Source organism: Bos mutus, chromosome 10 (assembly GCF_027580195.1).
Source record: "Bos mutus isolate GX-2022 chromosome 10, NWIPB_WYAK_1.1, whole genome shotgun sequence".
NCBI lineage: Eukaryota > Metazoa > Chordata > Mammalia > Artiodactyla > Bovidae > Bos > Bos mutus.
The window spans coordinates 37,991,032-38,010,814 of NC_091626.1; the positions used below are offsets into that span (position 1 = coordinate 37,991,032).

The window sequence follows — 19,783 nt, forward strand, 5'->3', positions numbered from 1 at the left end:
TGCAGGAACATAAGCCTGAGCATTGAAATATAGGCGGCCAAAAGTCACACCAAACCCATAGACACCTTAAAACTCACTACTGGACACTTCCTTGCACTCCACAGAGAAGAGATCCAGCTCCACCCACCAGAACACCAATGCAAGCTTCCCTAACCAGGAAACCTTGACAAGCCACTTGTCCAACCAAACCCACAGGGAGGAACCTCCATAAAAAAGAGGAACCACAAACTTCCAGCATACAGAAAGGCCAATCTAATCAAGATGAAAAGGCAGAGAAATATTCAGCAGGTAAAGGAACATGATAAATGCCCACCAAACCAAACCAAAGAGGAGGAGATAGAGAGTCTACCTGAAAAAGAATTCAGAATAATGATAGTAAAAATGATCCAAAATCTTTAAAATAAAATGGAGTTACAGAAAAATAGTCTGGAGACAAGGATTGAAAAGACGCAAGAAAGGTTTAACAAGGACCTAGAAGAAATAAAAAAGAGTCACTCAATAATGAATAATGCAATAACTGAGAACAAAAATATTCTGGAGGGAACCAACAGTAAAATAACTGAGGCAAAATAGGATAAGTGAGGCAGAAGATAGAATGGTAGAAATACATGGATCAGAGAGGAAAAAAGAAAAACGAATTAAAAGAAATGAGGACAACCTCAGAGACCTCTGGGACAATATTAAACACCCCAACATTCAAATCATAGGAGCCCCAGAAGAAGACAAAAAGAAAGGCCATGAGAAAATACTTGAGGAGATAATAGTTGAAAACTTCCCTAAAATGGGGAAGGAAATAGCCACCCAAGTCCACGAAACCCAGAGAGTCCCAAACAGTATAAACCCAAGGCGAAACACCCCAAGACACATATTAATCAAATTAATGAAGATCAAACACAAAGAACAAATATTAAAAGCAGCAAAGCAAAAACAAAAAATAACACACAAGGGGATTCCCATAAGGATTACAGCTGATCTTTCAATAGAAACTCTTCTGGCCAGAAGGGAATGGCAGGACATACTTAAAGTGATGAAAGAGAAAAACCTACAACCCAGATTACTGTACCCAGAAAGGATCTCATTCAAATATGAAGGAGAAATTAAAAGCTTTACAGACAAGCAAAGGCTCAGAGAATTCAGCACCACCAAACCAGTTCTTCAACAAATGCTAAAGGATCTTCTCTATACAGGAAACACAGAAAAGGTTTATAAACTAGAATCCCCCCCAAAAAGTAAATGGCAACGGGATCATGCTGCTGCTGCTGCTGCTGCTGCTGCTAAGTCACTTTAGTCATGTCCGACTCTGTGTGACCCCATAGACGGCAACCTGCCAGGCTCCCTTGTCCCTGGGATTCTCCAGGCAAGAACACCGGAGTGGGTTGCCATTGCCTTCTCCTAATGGGATCATACTTATCAATAACTACCTTAAATGTAAATGGGTTGAATGCCCCAACCAAAAGACAAAGACTGGCTGAATGGATGCAAAAACAAGACCCCTCTATATGCTGTCTACAAGTGACCTACCTCAAAACAAGGGACACATACAGACTGATAGTGAAGGGCTGGAAAAAGATATTTCACGCAAACGGAGACCAAAAGAAAGCAGGAGTAGCAATACTCATATCAGATAAAATAGACTTTGAAATAAAGGCCGTGAAAAGAGAAAAAGAAGGACATTACATAATGATCAAAGAATCAATCCAAGATGATATAACAATTATAAATATATATGCACTCAACATAGGAGCACCACAATATGTAAGGCAAATGCTAATAAGTATGAAAGGGGAAATTAACAGTAACACAATAATAGTGGGAGACTTTAATATCCCACTCACACCTATGGATAGATCAACTAAACAGAAAATTAGCAAGGAAACACAAACTTTAAATGATACAATGGACCAGTTAGACCTAATTGAAATCTATAGGACATTTCACCCCAAAACAATGAATTTCACCTTTTTCTCAAGTGCACACAGAACCTTCTCCAGGATAGATCACATCCTGGGCCATAAATCTAGCCTTGGTAAATTCAAAAAAATTGAAATTATTTCAAGTATCTTTTCTGATCACAATGTGAAAAGATCAGATGTCAACTACAGGAAAAAAACTATTAAAAATACAAACATATGGAGGCTAAACAACATGCTTCTGAATAACTACCAAATCACAGAAGAAATTTTAAAAAATCAAAATATGCACAGAAACAAATGAAAACACAACAATCCAAAATCTATGGGATTCAGTAAAAACAGTGCTAAGGGGAAGGTTCATAGCAATACAAGCTTACCCTAAGAAACAAGAGAAAAATCAAATAAATAACCTAACTTTATACTTAAAGCAACTAGAAAAAGAAGAAATGAAGAAGCCCAGGGTTAGTAGAAGGAAAGAAATCATAAAAATTAGGGCAGAAATAAATGAAAAAGAAACAAAGGAGACCACAGCAAAAATCAACAAAGCTAAAAGCTAGTTCTTTGAGAAGGTAAATAAAATAGACAAACCATTAGCCAGTCTCATCAAAAAAAAAAAAAAAGAAGAAGCAAATCAACAAAATTAGAAATGAAAATGGAGAAATCACAACAAACACAGAAATACAAAGAATCATAAGAGACTACTATCAGCAACTATATGTCAACAAAATGGACAACTTGGAAGAAATGGGCAAATTCTTAGAAGAGTATAACTTTCCAAAACTGAACCAGGAAGAAATAGAATATCTTAACAGACCCATCATAAACATGGAAATCGAAACTGTAATCAGAAATCTTCCAGCAAACAAAAGCCCAGGACCAGACGGCTACACAGCTGAATTCTACCAAAAATTTAGAGAAGAGCTAACATCTATCCTACTCAAACTCTTCCAGAAAATTGCAGAGGAAGGTAAACTTCCAAACTCATTCTATGAGGCCACCATCACCCTAATACCAAAACCAGACAAAGATGCCACAAAAAAAGAAAACTACAGGCCAAGATCATTGATGAACACAGATATAAAAATCCTTAACAACATTCTAGCAAACAGAATCCAACAACATATTAAAAAGATCATACATCATGACCAAGTGGGCTTTATCCCAGGGATGCAAGGATTCTTCAATATTCACAAATCAATCAATGTGATACACCACATTAACAAATTGAAAGATAAAAACATATGATTATCTCAATAGATGCAGAGAAGGCCTTTGACAAAATTCAACATCCACTTATGATAAAAACCCTCCAGAAAGCTGACAGAGAAGGAACATACCTCAACATAATAAAAGCCATATATGACAAACCCACAGCAAACATTATCCTCAATGATGAAATATTGAAAGCATTTCCCTTAAAGTCAGGAACAAGATAAGGATGCCCACTCACACCACTACTATTCAACATAGCTTTGGAAGTTTTAGCCACAGCAATCAAAGCAGGAAAAGAAATAAAAGGAATTCAGATTGGAAAAGAAGAAGTAAAACTCTGTTTGCAGATGACATGATCCTCTACACAGAAAACCCTAAAGACTCCACCAGAAAATTACTAGAGCTAATCAATGAATATAGTAAAGTTGCAGGATATAAAGTTAACACACAAATTTCCCTTACATTCCTATATACTAACAATGAGAAAACAGAGAAATTAAGGAAACAATTCCATTCACCATTGCAACGAAAAGAATAAAATACTTAGGAATAAATCTACCTAAAGAAACAAAAGACCTATATACAGAAAACTATAAAACACTGATGAGAGAAATCAAGATGACACAAACAGATGGAGAAATATACCATGTTCATGGATCAGAACAATCTTTATAGTGAAAATGAGTATATTACCCAAAGCAATCTATAGATTCAATGCAATCCCTGTCAAGCTACCAATGGTATTTTTCACAGAAGTAGAACAAATAATTTCACAATTTGTATGGAAATACAAAAACCTTGAATAGCCAAAGCAATCTTGAGAAAGACGAATGAAACTGCAGGAATCAACCTGCCTGACTTCAGACTATACTACAAAGCTACAGTCATCAAGACAGTATGGTACTGGCACAAAGACAGAAATATAGATCCATGGAACAAAACAGAAAGCCCAGAGATAAATCCATGCACCTATGGACACCTTATCTTTGACAAAGGAGGCAAGATTATACAATCTCTTTAACAAGTGGTGCTATGGAAACTGGTCAACCACTTGTAAAAGAATAAAACTAGAACATTTTCTAACACCATACACAAAAATAAACAAAATGGATTAAAGATCTAAATGTAAGACCAGAAATTATAAAATTCCTAGAGGTAAACATAGGCAAAACACTCTCTGACATAAATCACAGCAGGATCCTCTATGAACCACCTCCCAGAGTAATGGAAATAAAAGCAAAAATAAACAAATCAGAGCTAATTAAACTTAAAAGCTTTTTGCACAACGAAGGAAACTGTAAGCTAGGTGAAAAGACAGCCTTCAGAATGGGAGAAAATAATAGCAAATGAAGCAATTGACAAAGAATTAATCTCAAAAATATACAAGAAACTCCTGCAGCTCTATTCCAGAAAAATAAACAACCCAATCAAAAAAGGGGCCAAAGAACTAAACAGACATTTCTCCAAAGAAGACATACAGATGGCTAACAAATACATGAAAAGATGCTCAACATCTCTCATTATCAGAGAAATGCAAATCAAAACCACTATGAGGTACCATCTCACGCTGGTCAGAGTGGCTGCCATCAAAAAGTCTACAAACAATAAATGCTGGAGAGGGTGTGGAGAAAAGGGAACCTTCTTACACTGTTGGTGGGAATGCAAACTAGTACAGCCACTATGGAGAACAGTGTGGAGATTCCTTAAAAAAGTGGAAATAGAACTGCCATACGACCCAGCAATCCCACTGTTGGGCATACACACCGAGGAAACCAGAATTGAAAGAGACACGTGTACCCCAATGTTCATTGCAGCACTGTTTACAATAGCCAGGACATGGAAGCAACCTAGATGTTCATCAGCAGACAAATGGAGAAGAAATCTGTGGTACATTTACACAATGGAATATTCAGTTTAGTTCAGTTCAGTCGCTCAGTCGTGTCCGACTCTTTGCGACCCCATGAATCGCAGCACGCCAGGCCTCCCTGTCCATCACCAACTCCCAGAGTTCACTACTCAGCTATTAAAAAGAATGCATTTGAATCAGTTCTAGTGAGGTGGATGAAACTGAAGCCTATTATACAGACTGAAGTAAGTCAGAAAGAAAACCACCAATACAGTATACTAATGCATATATATGGAATTTAGAAAGATGGTAACAATGACCCTATATGCGAGACAGCAAAAGAGACACAGATATAAAAAACAGACTTTTGGACTCTGTGGGAGAAATCGAGGGTGGGATGATTTGAGAGAATAGCATTGAAACATGTATATTATCATATGTGAAACAGATTGCCAGTCCAGGTTCAATGCATGAGACAGGGTGCTTAGGGCTGGAACACTGGGATGACCCTTAGGAATGGATGGAGAGGGAGGTGGGAGGGGGGTTCAGGATGGGGAACACACATACACCCATGGCTGATTCATGTCAATGTACAGCAAAAGCCACTATAATACTGTAAAGTAATTAGCCTCCAATTAAAATAAATACATTAATTTTTTTTTAAGTTAGGCTCTAAATGAGAAAACCCCTTATTTATAAGTAATTTAAAACCTAGTGAGTGAGACAGATATACAAACCAATCATAATACAATTTGATAGTTACTATAACAAAGATACACATACACAAAGTGCTACAGGAAATAACAGAGAGATTTAGGGGGAAGGGGACAGAGGCTGCTAGAATAATCTGAATGCTACAGTATGGAATAAGAACGTAAGGGAGAAATAACTTCCTCTACAGAGAACTGAGAGGTCATACTGAAAAGAAAAGGACTTTTATCTTTTGTCAACTAAGGACTACATGATTTCTAGAATACATAAATTTGCAATGACCTGAAGGTTTTGTCTTTTAATAACAGAAAAAGCTAAAAGATTCCACTTTACCTACCAATGTCAGAAGTCACTGGCTCACTGGCCTCACTGACTGAGACACTGACATTAGCTGTGGCCTGCTGCTGGATTGGAAGGAACCCAGAGATCACTCTTGACATTATTTCTTGTTCTACCCTGAGGGAAAAAGTTAAGGATTCCTAAATTTAGTTGAAATACATAAATGGTTAGAAATATCACCCTTAAAAATAACTGGTACCCACAGACACAAAAATTTACATGTGAAAGTAGTCATCCTGAAAGCTGAACCTGGAAAAGAAGAAAAAACTAAAAAATATCTCCTAGCAAAACACATCAAATCTCTGTGTTAAAGATAGTTTATCAAATTAAAATCTTTCTGATCAGTCTAATGAAAAGTTTAAAAGACCTCATAAATTCAAAATAAGGTTAGGTCAATGACTACCTGGCATATCATGCACCTAAAATGTTGGGTTCCCTACTCTGAAAGCATGTATAAAACCCCAACAAGATCAAAGCTAGAAGAGATCAGCTACACTCTCTTCAAAGGAGTAAATATATATACTGCAACACAGGTAGTTTCCCCTAAAAAGGGAAAAAACTTATTTTCAAGGTCATTATTAGGAAGGGAAAGTAGGAGAGGAAAAGGAAAGGAAACACAGTGGGAGATTGTTTCTGTACATTTCTTTAGAGATGCTAACAGGCTTCTTAATTATTATTATTGTTATACAAGTAACAGATGTTCATTGTAGAAAAATCAGAGAAAACATAAAAGCTAAAAAAAAAAAAAAAAGAGCTCACTCACAATCTCAGATTCAGGAATAAACAAAGTTAATTAACAATTTGGTATTATTTTTCAATATTTTTCCCGTGCACATTCATTTTTGAGTGAGCTCCTCTAAACTATGGTTGCATCCCTGGTACCCTCCTTCATTTATGCACCAGTATGTTATTAATATCTTTCTATATCATTAAATACTCTTTTAAACCCAATCTTGCTAACTGTATTAATAGTCAATTGTATAGTTTATTCCATAACTTCTTTAAGGCTTCTCACAGGTAAAAGTAAGTATAAAAATAGAGTTCATGAGTTTATATACATAATACATACATAATAAAACAGTGCCTTGTTTGCAGTAAGCACTACAATACAAATGATAAGTATTCTATGGCCTACTGGTAGAACCAATTATTTCCTTAGGATAAATTTCTGGAAATTAACCACTGGATCAAAGAACGTGAACATGTTTAATGCTCTTTTGTCACTCAACAATAGCCTCTTTTGCCATAATAGACAGCCTATGTACAAATATTCAAGAACAGAATACCTCCAACAGTTAGTTAAACCCTCGGCATCACATCAGATAGTGTCCAATAACTAGTACAGCCAACAAAAAATTTAATAAACAAAAAGAAACAAGGAAGATATTCAACCAAAACTTAATACATTCTATCTATACTTGCTACTACAATTCTGTTCAGCCCACCAACACTATAAACTCACCACTGAATTAAGCTATTTTCCAACGTTTCTTTTCTGTGAATTACTTTATCCAGAATATCAGTAGTGGGCTGAGAAGTAGAAGCAACTGGCGGAAATGGAGGGCCATTATATTTTGTAGAAACAGCTTTAACACTTCTACTAAACTCCAGAATTGGTTCAGAGTATTCTGAAATTTCATCACATTTTTCTTCTTCCTGGTAATAATTAAAAAAAGAACTATTATATTCAAGTAACTGTTCAACACTTACTGAATGACAAGTATAGGTGGGGAACGTAAATAGTTGAATTAACCAACACTTCTAAATTAATAAATATCATTTTCTAATTTGGTGGTATCACTATAATACATACATTTGTCATATAAATTACATTGAAGAAACTCTAATTATACAATTACTTTGTCTTTTAAAACCCAATATCCATTTTAAATAGTCAAAAACAAACTAGAGAACTTGGTTATTCCTGCATAAAACATTACTAACATTTCCCCCTATATATTTATTAATTTATTATCATAGTAAAACTGATACTTCCAAATATTGCTGTTACTCTTATGGAACATACAGTGGAGGACAAAGGAACCTGGTGTGCTATGAGACCCATGGGGTCTCAAAGAGTTGGACATGACTTAGCAACTGAACAGCAAAAATGCAGTTAGGTTATTTTACACATTAATTGTGCCATCACATCAGGATCCAGTGTTATTTCCGGAATTTTTAAACTTTCTGTTATGAAAAATATAAGGAATGATGCTAAAGCTGAAACTCCAGTACTTTGGCCACCTCATGCGAAGAGTTGACTCATTGGAAAAGACTCTGATGCTGGGAGGGATTGGGGGCAGGAGGAGAAGGGGACGACAGAGGATAAGATGGCTGGATGGCATCACTGACTCGATGGACGTGAGTCTCAGCGAACTCCAGGAGTTGGTGATGGACAGGGAGGCCTTGCGTGCTGCGATTCATGGGGTCGCAAAGAGTCGGACACAACTGAGCGACTGATCTGATCTGATCTGATACACATTTAAAGCTAAAAAAATAGCACTATATATAAATGACAAGAATCCCACCTACCTGTTCCCCCACTTTAAAATTACCAACTCATGACCAGCTCTATGTCATCTATACTTCCCCCATCCACTTTCCCCTTCACATATCATTTTGAAGTAAATCACAGATATCATATCATTTTATCTGTAAATAATCCAGTATGTACCTCAAAAAAAGTTAAGGATCTTTAAAAAGTGTAACTCAATAATATTCTCCTATTGAAAAATGAATTCCACAGCTATTAAGTGGCAGAGCAAGGGTAGACACACTCCTCTTTGAAGTCCAAATTCTTTGCTATTTCTATAATGTTTCTTTCATTTGTACATTGAACAGCTGTCTAAAGTCACTTCTACACATTAGGAACATAAAGATAAATAATATTCTTGCCTTCAAGACATTCATGTGGAGCTCACAAGAGAAAACATACCAGTGAGCAAGTAACTAATATATTACATATCTCTTAATATTTAAAATAAGGTTTTATTTTATGATAAACAAAGCTAGTCTTAGTTCTGAAAGTCTAAGAAACACGAACAAATGTCTTCTTGAAAGTCTACTGACACATCATTAATCAAATAGTCTCTATGTTCTATTTCTCCCATCCTTTATATAGGTTGGTGCAAAAAGTAATTGTGGTTTCAGGGCCTGAACTTTACATCATTCTAATTAGGCTCAAACACATCTTTACTAATCAAAATAGAAACCCTTATAATCAATACATTTTTGCCAATAAGTTGGTTTATTTCTCTGGCATATTCAAAAAACTCTTGAAAAGCATTTTCTGCCTCCTGCTGGTTGTAGAAGCATTTTCCCTGCAAAAAGTTGTCTAGATGCTTGAAGAAGTGGTTGTTGGTTGAGGAGAGGTCAGGTGAATACGGCAGATGAGGCAAAACTTCCTAGACCAATTCATTCAATTTCTGAAGCACTGGTTGTGTGATGTGTGGTCAGGTGTTGTGGAGAAGAACTGGGCCCATTCTGTTGACTACTGCTGGTTGCAGGCATTGCAGTTTTTGGTGTCTTCTCATCAATTTGCTGAGGATACTTCTCAGACGTACTGGTTTTGCCAGGATTCAGAGAGCTATAATGGATCAGAACAGCAGCAGATCACCCAACAGTGACCATGACACTTTTTTTGGTACAAGTTTGGCTTTGCGAAGTGCTTTGGAACTTCTCAGTCTAACCACTGAGATGGTTGTTGCTGGTGGTATAAAATTCAATTTTCGTCATACATCACAATCTGATCAATAAACAGTTCACTGTTGCATAGAATAAGAGAAGGGAACACTTCAAAAAGATGAATTTTTTTCCTTTGTAGGCAGCTCACAAAACAACCACTTATCAAGCTTTTTCACCTTTCCAATTTGCTTCAAATGCCAAATGACCACAGAACGGTCGACATTGAGTTCTTGGGCAACTTCTCATGTAGTTGTAAGAGGGTCAGCTTTGATGATTACTCTCAATTAGCTGTCAACTTCCATTGGCTGCCCACTACACTCCTCCTCTTCAAGGCTCTCATCTCTTTTACAAAACTTCTTGAACCACCACTGCCCTTTATATTCATTAGCAGTTCCACTGCACTTTACATTCATTACCATTCATTAAGTTCAGTTCAGTCGCTCAGTTGTGTCCGACTCTTTGCAACCCCAAGAACTGCAGCACACCAGGCCTCCCTGTCCATCATCAACTCCTGGAGTTCATTAGCAGGAGCCAAATGCATTGCTGATGTTGTGAGTTGTCTCCACTGCTTCATAACCAATTTTGAACTTGAATAAGAAAATCACTCAAATTTGCTTTTTGTCTAATATCATTTCAATAGTCTAAAATACATATAAAGAGCAAGTAATAATTCATTAACAAAAAATATAAAGCAAGAAATGTGCATTAAAATGATGTATAACATAACCACATTTAAGAATGTATTCCAATATCAAGTGGCAAAGTTTAACAATGCAAAACCACAATTAGTTTTGTGCCAATCTAATATTTTACTTCCTCCTAATTTTTCTCTCTTTGTATTTAATCATTTCTATCATTTCTATAATTCTTCCTGCTATATGGGCTCTTCTCTTGGATCTCAGACCCCTCCCAACTTTTTTCCTCAATATGAACTAAGCAGTAACTTTGTCAATAATCTAGAAATTAAAACAGACAAATGTAACAGAAGAAGGAACAGACTGGAGAGAAGGAAACCAAAGGGAATAAAAAAGGAAAAGGAAGTAGGAAGCAAGAGAGATGAGACGCAGGTGGGAAACAACTAACAATCAAGTTCCATGGAGGCAGCTAGGTGATAAAGCTTTCCTGATGGCTCAGTGGGTAGAGAATCTGCCTGCAATGCAGGAGACACAAGAGACGCAGCTTCGATCCCTGGGTCAGGAAGATTCCCTGGAAGAGGAAATGGCAACCCACTCCAGTATTCTTGCCGGGAAAATTCCATGGAGAGGAGCCTGGTGGGCTTCAGTTCATGAGGGTCTCAAAGAGTTGGACAGGACTGAGCAACAAAGCATAAACACTGTACTATAGAAAAACAACCTTATAATTTTTAAATATACTCAACTGCAAAGTAAAAGGAAGCTTCTCAAAGCACTATAACATAATACTGATGGTCAAAAGATACTCAACCATCATAAAAAAGGCAAGAACGTCATCACCTCTCACCACTCCTTTTCAACACTGCACTAAGAAGTCCCTGCTAATGTAATCTGACAAGAAAAGAAAAGTAAAGGTATACAGATTGGGAAGAAATACAACTACCTTTATTTGCAGATGACATGATTATATATGTAGAAAATCTAAAAAGAAACAACAAAAAGACTCCTGTTTTTAAACAGCAATTATGGTAAGGTTGTAGGAATCAAGGTTAACATATACAAGTCTATCACTTTCCTATATAACAACAATGAACAAGTAGAATTTGACATTAAAAATGCAATACCATTTATATTAGCATCCTCCCTTAAAATGAAATACTTAGGTATAAAACCTACAAAACATGTACAAGATCTATGAAGTGAAGTCGCTCAGTCGTGACCAACTCTTTACGACCCTGTGGACTGTAGCCTGCCAGGCTTCTCTGTCCATGGGATTCTCCAGGCAAGAATACTGGAGTGGGTTACCATTTCCTTCTCCAGGGGATCTTCCCGACCCAGGGATCGAACCCAGGTCTCCCACATTGGAGGCAGACGCTTTAACCTCTGAGCTACCAGGGAAGCCCCTTAAGATCTATGAGGAAAACTATATAATTTAAATGAATGAAATAAAAAACTAAGTGGAGAAATATTTCACGTTCATGGAGAGGAAGACTAAATAACATTAAGATGTCAATTCTTCCCAAATTGATCTACAGAGTCAATGTAATTCCAAGAAAAATCTCAACAAGTTATTTTGGAGATGTCAACAAACTTACTCTAAGAGTTATATGGAGAAGCAGAAGACCCTGAATAGCCAATATGATATTGAAGGTGAAGAATAAAGTTGGAGGACTGACAACACCTAACTTCAAGACTTACTATAAAGCAACAATAATCAAGGCAGTTGTTTTATCTGGCAAAAGAGCACACAAATCAATGGAACAGAACAAAGGACCCAGAAATAGATCCACATAAACACAGTCAACTATTTTATGGCAAAGAAGTAAAGGCAATACAATGGAGCAAAGACAGTCATTTCAACAAATGGCGCTGGAACAACTGGACATTCACAGGCAAAAAAATAAATTTAGACACTGAGCTTACACCCTTCACAAAAATTAACTCAGAATGGATTATAGGTCTAAAATTAAAATGCAAAACTATAAAACTAGAGATAACCTAGTTGACTGTGGGTATGGCAATGACTTTTTAGTTCAGTTCAGTTCAGTTGCTCAGTCGTGTCCGACTCTTTGCGACCCCATGAACCACAGCACGCCAGGCCTCCCTGTCCACCACCAACTCCCAGAGTTTACCCAAACTCATGTCCATTGAGTCGGTGATACCATCCAACCATCTCATCCTCTGTCGTCCCCTTCTCCTCCTGCCTTCAATCTTTCCCAGCATCAGGGTCTTTTCAAATGAGTCAGCTCTTTACATCAGGTGACTTTTTAGATATAAGACCAAAGGGACAACCCATGAAAAAACTAACTGATAAGCTGGACTTCATTCAAATTAAACATTTTTGCTCTGTTGAAAAGAATGTCAAGAAAATTAGAAAATAAGCTACAGACTAGGAGAAAATATTTGCAAAAGACACATCTGATAAAGACTGTTAACCAAAATATACCAAAAAACTCTTAAAACTCAATAATAAGAGAACAACCCAAACTTTAAATTGGGCCAAAGACCTTCGGACAGCTCATTGAAGATGTATAGATGGCAAACAAGCATTTGAAAAGATGCTCCACATCATATGCCATCAGGGAAATGCAAATTAAAACACAATAATATATCATTACACACCTGTTAGAATAGACAAAATCTGGAATACAGACAATACCATATGCTGGCAAGGATATGAAAAAGCAGGAACTATCATTCATTGTCGATGAGAATGCAAAATGGTACAGCAAGGATGACAAGACAGTTTAGTGGTTTCTCACAAATGGAAAGATACTTTTACCATATAAGCCAGCAATTGTGCTCCTCGATAACTACCCAAAGGAGTTAAAAACTTACGTCACAGATACTTATGGCAGCTTTATTCATAATTGACAAAACTTGTAAACAATCAAAATGTCCTTTAATAAGTGAATGGCTAAACTGTGATCCATTTAGACAATGGAATATTACTTAGTGCTAAAAAGAAATGAGTTTTCAAGCCATGAAAAGATATGGAGGAAACTTAAGTAAATATTACTGAGAGAAAGAAGCCAATCTGAGAAAGCTGCATACTATATGATTCCAAGGATATGACATTCTGGAAAAGACAAAAGTATAAAGACAGTAAGAGTATCAATGGATGCTAGGGACAGGGGTGGGTAAGGGGAAGGATAAATAGAACACAGAGGACCTGGGGGCAGAGAAAATACTCTGTATAACAGTATAACAATGAACACATTTTTCCAAATCCATAGAATGTACAACATAAGGTCACCTACATACTTTGAATATGATGTGTCAGTGTAGATACATCAACTTTAACAAATTAAAATTGTTAGGATATATTGATAATGGGGGAGGCTATGCATGTGTGGATGTAGGGAACATACAGATAATTTTTGTACATCTCTCTCATTTTGCTGTGATCCAAAACTGCTCTTAAAAAAAAAGTCTCAGGGGAATCCCCTGGCAGTTCATATGTTGCATGGTGCAGCAAAAAAAAAAAAAAATTAAGTTTAAAAAAAAATAAGATAATCAAGTCACATGAAAAAATACTAGAAAAATAAATTGACAGGATTGCTAAGCTTTGTTACCTGTACAATATCAATTACTTCATCAAAGTTCATTCCTGGAAACTTCATCTCTTCTTCATCTGCCTTCGTAAATTCTGGAGCCTAAGAAAGCATTTTCAGAAAGTTTTTGTTGCAAATTATACCTAATTTACTGTAATACCACCCACAGCATAAGCTTATAATTACATGCTTCTATTTTTTATGTTGATATCCTGCTCAGAAACGATGTAATTAGTAAATGAAATCCAAGCTAGTCTTCAAGTCATTAAGTTATCATTTCAACAGCTATAAAAAATTAGGTATCAGTTTTTCTATCAAGGACTCCATCAACAAAGCAACTTAAGTCAACTGATCAAGTTAATTATTGCGATTTTTCTCCTAAAGAAAAATGTTTACATGGATATATAAGTTTACACATACACAAACTCACAAAAAGATAAAGAATCAAATAATTTATAAGAAAATAAAGAAAACAATTATTTTACAAATTTAGCCTCCAGGCCTCACAATATATAACCTAGTTATCAAAAACCACAATAGACAATTCCTTAGGAGCACAATGACTAATAGTCTAAAAAGTTATTATTTGAAATTATATATGTTTTCATAAACTTCTAGTTAAAAAAAATACTGATGAAAAATTAAATTAGGCACAAATGGCATTCGGGGTCATTCTATTTTCACTATTTTTGATTGTGAAAAATTGATGTTCCTCCTCTCCTTAAAACGATATGCTCAGGCCCGGACAACCAACCCGCTGTCCAGAGAGCCGGCCGCAGCCTAGAAACTCCGAGAGAGACCAGCAGGGACTCCTTGCCAGACCGGGCCCATCCTAGGACGCAGTTTCTCCGCTCAGTCAGCGACGCGGACGGGAAAACAGGACACGCCCACACTTCTCGAGGACGTCCCTGGGCGAGGTACGACGGGGCGAGGGGGTTGGGGGAGGGGAAAGGGAAGGATTCTTGACAACCCCACCCACGGGGCAGCGGAATGCACTCCCATCCGAGGGGGACCGCAGGCCAACGTCAGGCGGCGCGACCCCCCGCCCCGTGAAATAACTCGCCATCTTCCTCATCCCTGTCACCACTCCTTGGGTGTGCCAGGAGAAACCCCATTTGTGACCGTGACCCCGACCCCGACCCCGACCCCGGACGACTCTTTCCTCAAAAACAATGTTCAACAATGGGACAAATAAAGACCTTCACGCTAGAAAAAAAAAAAAAAAACCTATATGCTTAATAACTAAATTTGCTTAGAACAGATGAAACCCAAGGAAAAGTTACAGTGCTAGTCCTAATTCTGTCAATCACAAGCAGCAAATAAATATTACTAGAGAGAAATGCACATTTTTGCATCATGTCAATAGTTTGATGACAAAGCAACATCCCAAAACATGAATTCTAATTGTCATTATAAAATTCACATTCAGGAAAACTAATATAATTCCCATTTAAATCAAGATTCTTCTCCAAAGAGACAGAAATTATTTCCTCACGTATGAGTCTTACAGCTTAAGTTGCCAAAAAGTTACACTAAGGATGATCACTTTCAAAATGTTGATAAATGTAAAGGTCTTAATCAAACTCTTTTTTCCAAGTTCATAAGCAATTTCAAATTTGTTTTGAATCTTTTCCTTAAAACCTAAATAATTAAAATAGATTATAATGGAAGACTTTGCACAGAATATCAGTTAAAGTCTATAATCAGATTATTCAAAGATATATGATACATTCCTAAGTAATACCTGTATCCAGGTTCTCAGAGGAGGAGAAGATGCTTCTTTGGGACTAGAAGGAGACAGACCAACCTCAGCACTACCATCAGAGATGCTGTCAATGTCTACACTGGGTAGTACCTAAAACAGAATAAAACATCCAGCTTTCAGTTCATCACTTTGACTCAAATATCTGTGAATCTAGGTATCAATAACATATTTAACTTTTTATTGCAAAGTCAATGGATAACAAATTTAAATTATGAAAGCATATTTTACAAAAACTGGAAAATAAAAGGGAAACACAAAGAATCCTACTTAAGACAACTTCATTTTTACTATCCCCCTTATCTTTTTATTATCCACTATGCATAGCTAAAATCTAAAACCGTTTCATTCCAGATTTTCCATTGTAATCAGGTCATAAATGCCTTACTATACTACCATATAGACTTCATAATTATATTTTAAATGATTGTACATATGCCTTTATTATTTTATCATTTCCTGTTGGTAAACGTTCAGGATATTCCTTATATACTCACTATTTGATAGATAGAAATATATCACTCCAAAAAATTTCATATATATGTAAGGGTTGTTTTTACCTGACTTTGAATTATTTCATTATGATATACAGTCAGACATAAGAGTAACTTCTTGAGCCAAAAAGCATAATTATTTAAGATTCTTGGTAATGGCTACTGAAATGCAATCCAAAAGAGATCTATTTCCATCATCAAAACCATAATCAGTCACCCAACTTTCACTGAAATCAGATAACAGAAGTATTTCGGCAAGAACAATTTTAAAATGGAGATATATTATTGTTATCTTAATTTGCATTACCATGGTAACTAGCAAGATTTAAATTATTCAATTTGATATCTTATAAACTCTTTTTATTCTATAGTCTTACATTCTTTGAATATGAATTTCCTCATGTTTTCTTACTAATTTATGGAGGTTTTTATATTTAAAAATAAACCTATCATATTCCTTTCATATGTGCTCACTGTATGTCACTTCCCTTTTTATTTAGAAGTTTTTTACATATATAAGTTTTAAATTTTATAGAATCAAGTCTGTTTTCGATCATATCTAAGTTTCCTCCTCTCATATCCAGACTTAGCTTCAGTTTTGATAAGGACCGCATGCACTTATCTTCTAATTCTTGTTCTTATATTTTGTAGCTATACTTTAGCCTATTGCCTATTTGGAACTCATTTGCTACATACAGTAAAAATTTAGAGTCTAAAACTGATCCATTTCCGCACTGCTAACCAATTATAACATACGTCATTTCTTTTAAGAGAATCCTATTTCCCATTGACTAATGAAGTATCTATTACACACTACATTCTTTTTAAAAACTAAGAATATTTCTTAAATGGGACCAGTATCAAAACACTGAACTCTTTGTTCTTTCAAATATCAAAATGATCCTAAAGTTCAAGTTAAAAAAAAAAATTAATGGCTTTTATTTTTAAAATACAATTTCACTTAAATCATACATTAACTTAGGAAGAATTGACAACCTGAATATTTAAAATTCACATACAAGTTCTCTCCCCATTAATTCAAGTCCTCATATATGTTTGTGTAAAGGTTAAAGTTTAATTATATAAACACATTAAGCCTTTTTAAAAATTAATTATAACATACTGTTCAATTATTCCCTTTGGAATATCATGAAGTCACCAGGATATGAGTCACTGGCTTAAAAAAGGTAGCTTAAACCATGCAGAACAAGGATAGTGATATCACATAAATATCATAGTTTTAAAGAATGAAAGATCCATCAGGAAAGCAAAGTCTTCATGAAGCAATACAACAGATTTTAAGCATTGAAGTTATGCCAACAGTTTTATTTCTTAAACTTTTCTGGTCATACACACTGCATACCTGTACAGAAAGCTGAGGAGGATCCCTTTTTTCTGACTTCATTTCTACAACTGCTATGTTAGGTTTCTTTACTCCAGGTTCTATTTTTCGAGATGATGGTGGAATTGAAGTTGTCACTGTTACAGGGTGTGGCTTATTTACAATTACCCCAGCAGGTGGCATGGAATCACTATTACTTTGGGTTTGTCCTAAAAAATGCAGGGGAGAAAAGGAGTCAACCATTTCAGAAATAAAGAGAAAATTCTAATAAATTACCTAGATCTTTATGGTTAAATTCTCATATGAAAGGAAAGCACGACCTTTCCTTTCCCTCTGCAATCATCTTTCCCTCTGTCATCACTATTGTCATGAGCCTCACCATGTCAGCCTTTCCCCAGTGACCAACATTTACTAGGCATTCATATGTACTAAACACTTCACATTCACCATCTAAATTACCACTTCATGGGAAATAGATGGGGAACAGTGGAAACAGTGTCAGACTTTATTTTCTGGGCTCCAAAATCACTGCAGATGGTGACTGCAGCCATGAAATTAAAAGATGCTTACTCTTTGGAAGGAAAGTTATGACCAACCTAGATAGCATATTCAAAAGCAGAGACATTACTTTGCCAACAAAGGTTCGTCTAGTCAAGGCTATGGTTTTTCCAGTGGTCATGTATGGATGTGAGAGTTGGACTGTGAAGAAGGCTGAGCACCGAAGAATTGATGCTTTTGAACTGTGGTGTTGGAGAAGACTCTTGAGAGTCCCTTGGACTGCAAGCAGATCCAACCAGTCCATTCTGAAGGAGATCAGCCCTGGGATTTCTTTGGAAGGAATGATGCTAAAGCTGAAATTCCAGTACTTCGGCCACCTCATGTGAAGAGTTGACTCATTGGAAAAGACTCTGATGCTGGGAGAGATTGGGGGCAGGAGGAGAAGGGGATGACAGAGGATGAGATGGCTGGATGGCATCACTGACTCAATGGACATGAGTCTGAGTGAACTCCGGGAGTTGGTGATGGACAGGGGGGCCTGGCATGCTGCGATTCATGGGGTCGCAAAGAGTCGGACATGACTGAGCGACTGATCTGATCTGATCTGATGAAGTGTTAATATTATCCACACTTTACAGTTGAGGACAATAGATGTTTAGAAACATAATTTGCTGAAGGTCATAATAGTTTGTAAGAGGCGAAGGCAAGACTGAAATATACTGCATTATGTTGCATTATTTTTATTCTCAAATTTTCATAGAGCAAAAATGGACAGAAATAAAACCAACAACAAAATGCTAGTGCCTGACTACCAGTACATATCATGTAGGCCTACTATTTGGTAACTATCATAGCCAATCAAAATTTTTGTTACCTTTCACTTCAAAATTTCCATTTGTTTCCTATATTTCAAAGTAAAGAGGGAGCAGTGCTCTCACTAAAAGCACAGACTCTAAAAATCACATGGCCTGGGTCTGAATCTAACTAATCTATCTACTCCACTCTAACTATGTGGCCTCTGAGAAATCTGTAAACTCTTCTGTGCCCCAGTTCCTTCATTTATAAAAACTGGTACATTACCATGTGTTTTATAGGGTAGATTAAATAAGCTAATTTATATAAAGTACTTAGATCTATACCTGGTACACAGTAAGGACTTTATAAGTATTGCTTATTATTTTAGTAGAAGACATGGTTGAACAGACTGCTACCAAGTTGATATGTCATTAACCCATAATATCAAAAATAAAAAATTCTCTAATGGTGAAAAATATTCATATTATATATATAAATATTCACAATAATTCATCAAAATTAAGCATTTCAATGACATTAAAAGAAAAAATAGCTAACTAGGTTTGAAGAGCTGCTGCTGCTAAGTTGCTTCAGTTGTGTCTGACTCTGCAACCCCATAGATGGCAGCCCACCAGGCTCCCCCGTCCCTGGGATTCTCCAGGCAAGAACACTGGAGTGGGTTGCCATTTCCTTCTCCAATGCATGAAAGTGAAAAGTGAAAGTGAAGTCACTCAGTAGTGTCCAACTCTTAGTGACCCCATGGACTGCAGCCCACCAGGCTCCTCCATCCATGGGATTTTCCAAGCAAGAGTACTGGAGTGGATTGCCATTGCCTTCTCCGTTTGAAGAGCTAGGGTGATATCAAAAATTATTTATTCAACTTTTACAATGATGGGTCAGAGAGAACTCAAATAAGTTAATGACAAACTCTTAGCTTAAAACACACAGCTACATACTTTTTATTTATCATAGCTTAATCCAAAAGTACATAAAAGGTAATT

At 36.3% G+C, this 19,783-nt stretch overlaps 1 protein-coding gene across 11 annotated transcripts in view; it reads right to left on the reverse strand.

Moving 5' to 3' along the window:
* The window catches only part of KIAA0586 (KIAA0586 ortholog), a 136,606-nt gene that overhangs the window by 83,470 nt on the left and 33,353 nt on the right, over positions 1-19,783 (reverse strand). For all 11 annotated transcript variants that reach the window (XR_011465639.1, XR_011465637.1, XR_011465636.1 and 8 more), the window contains 5 exons: positions 17,511-17,698; positions 15,636-15,746; positions 13,913-13,993; positions 7,484-7,677; positions 6,020-6,138 (listed from right to left, as the gene is read on the reverse strand). Coding sequence is in view for 3 of the 11 variants with exons in the window: in XM_070377768.1 (XP_070233869.1) it covers positions 6,020-6,138; positions 7,484-7,677; positions 13,913-13,993; positions 15,636-15,746; positions 17,511-17,698 (693 nt within the window). In the remaining 8 variants the exon portion in view is untranslated. The remainder of the gene's footprint in view (positions 1-6,019; positions 6,139-7,483; positions 7,678-13,912; positions 13,994-15,635; positions 15,747-17,510; positions 17,699-19,783) is intronic.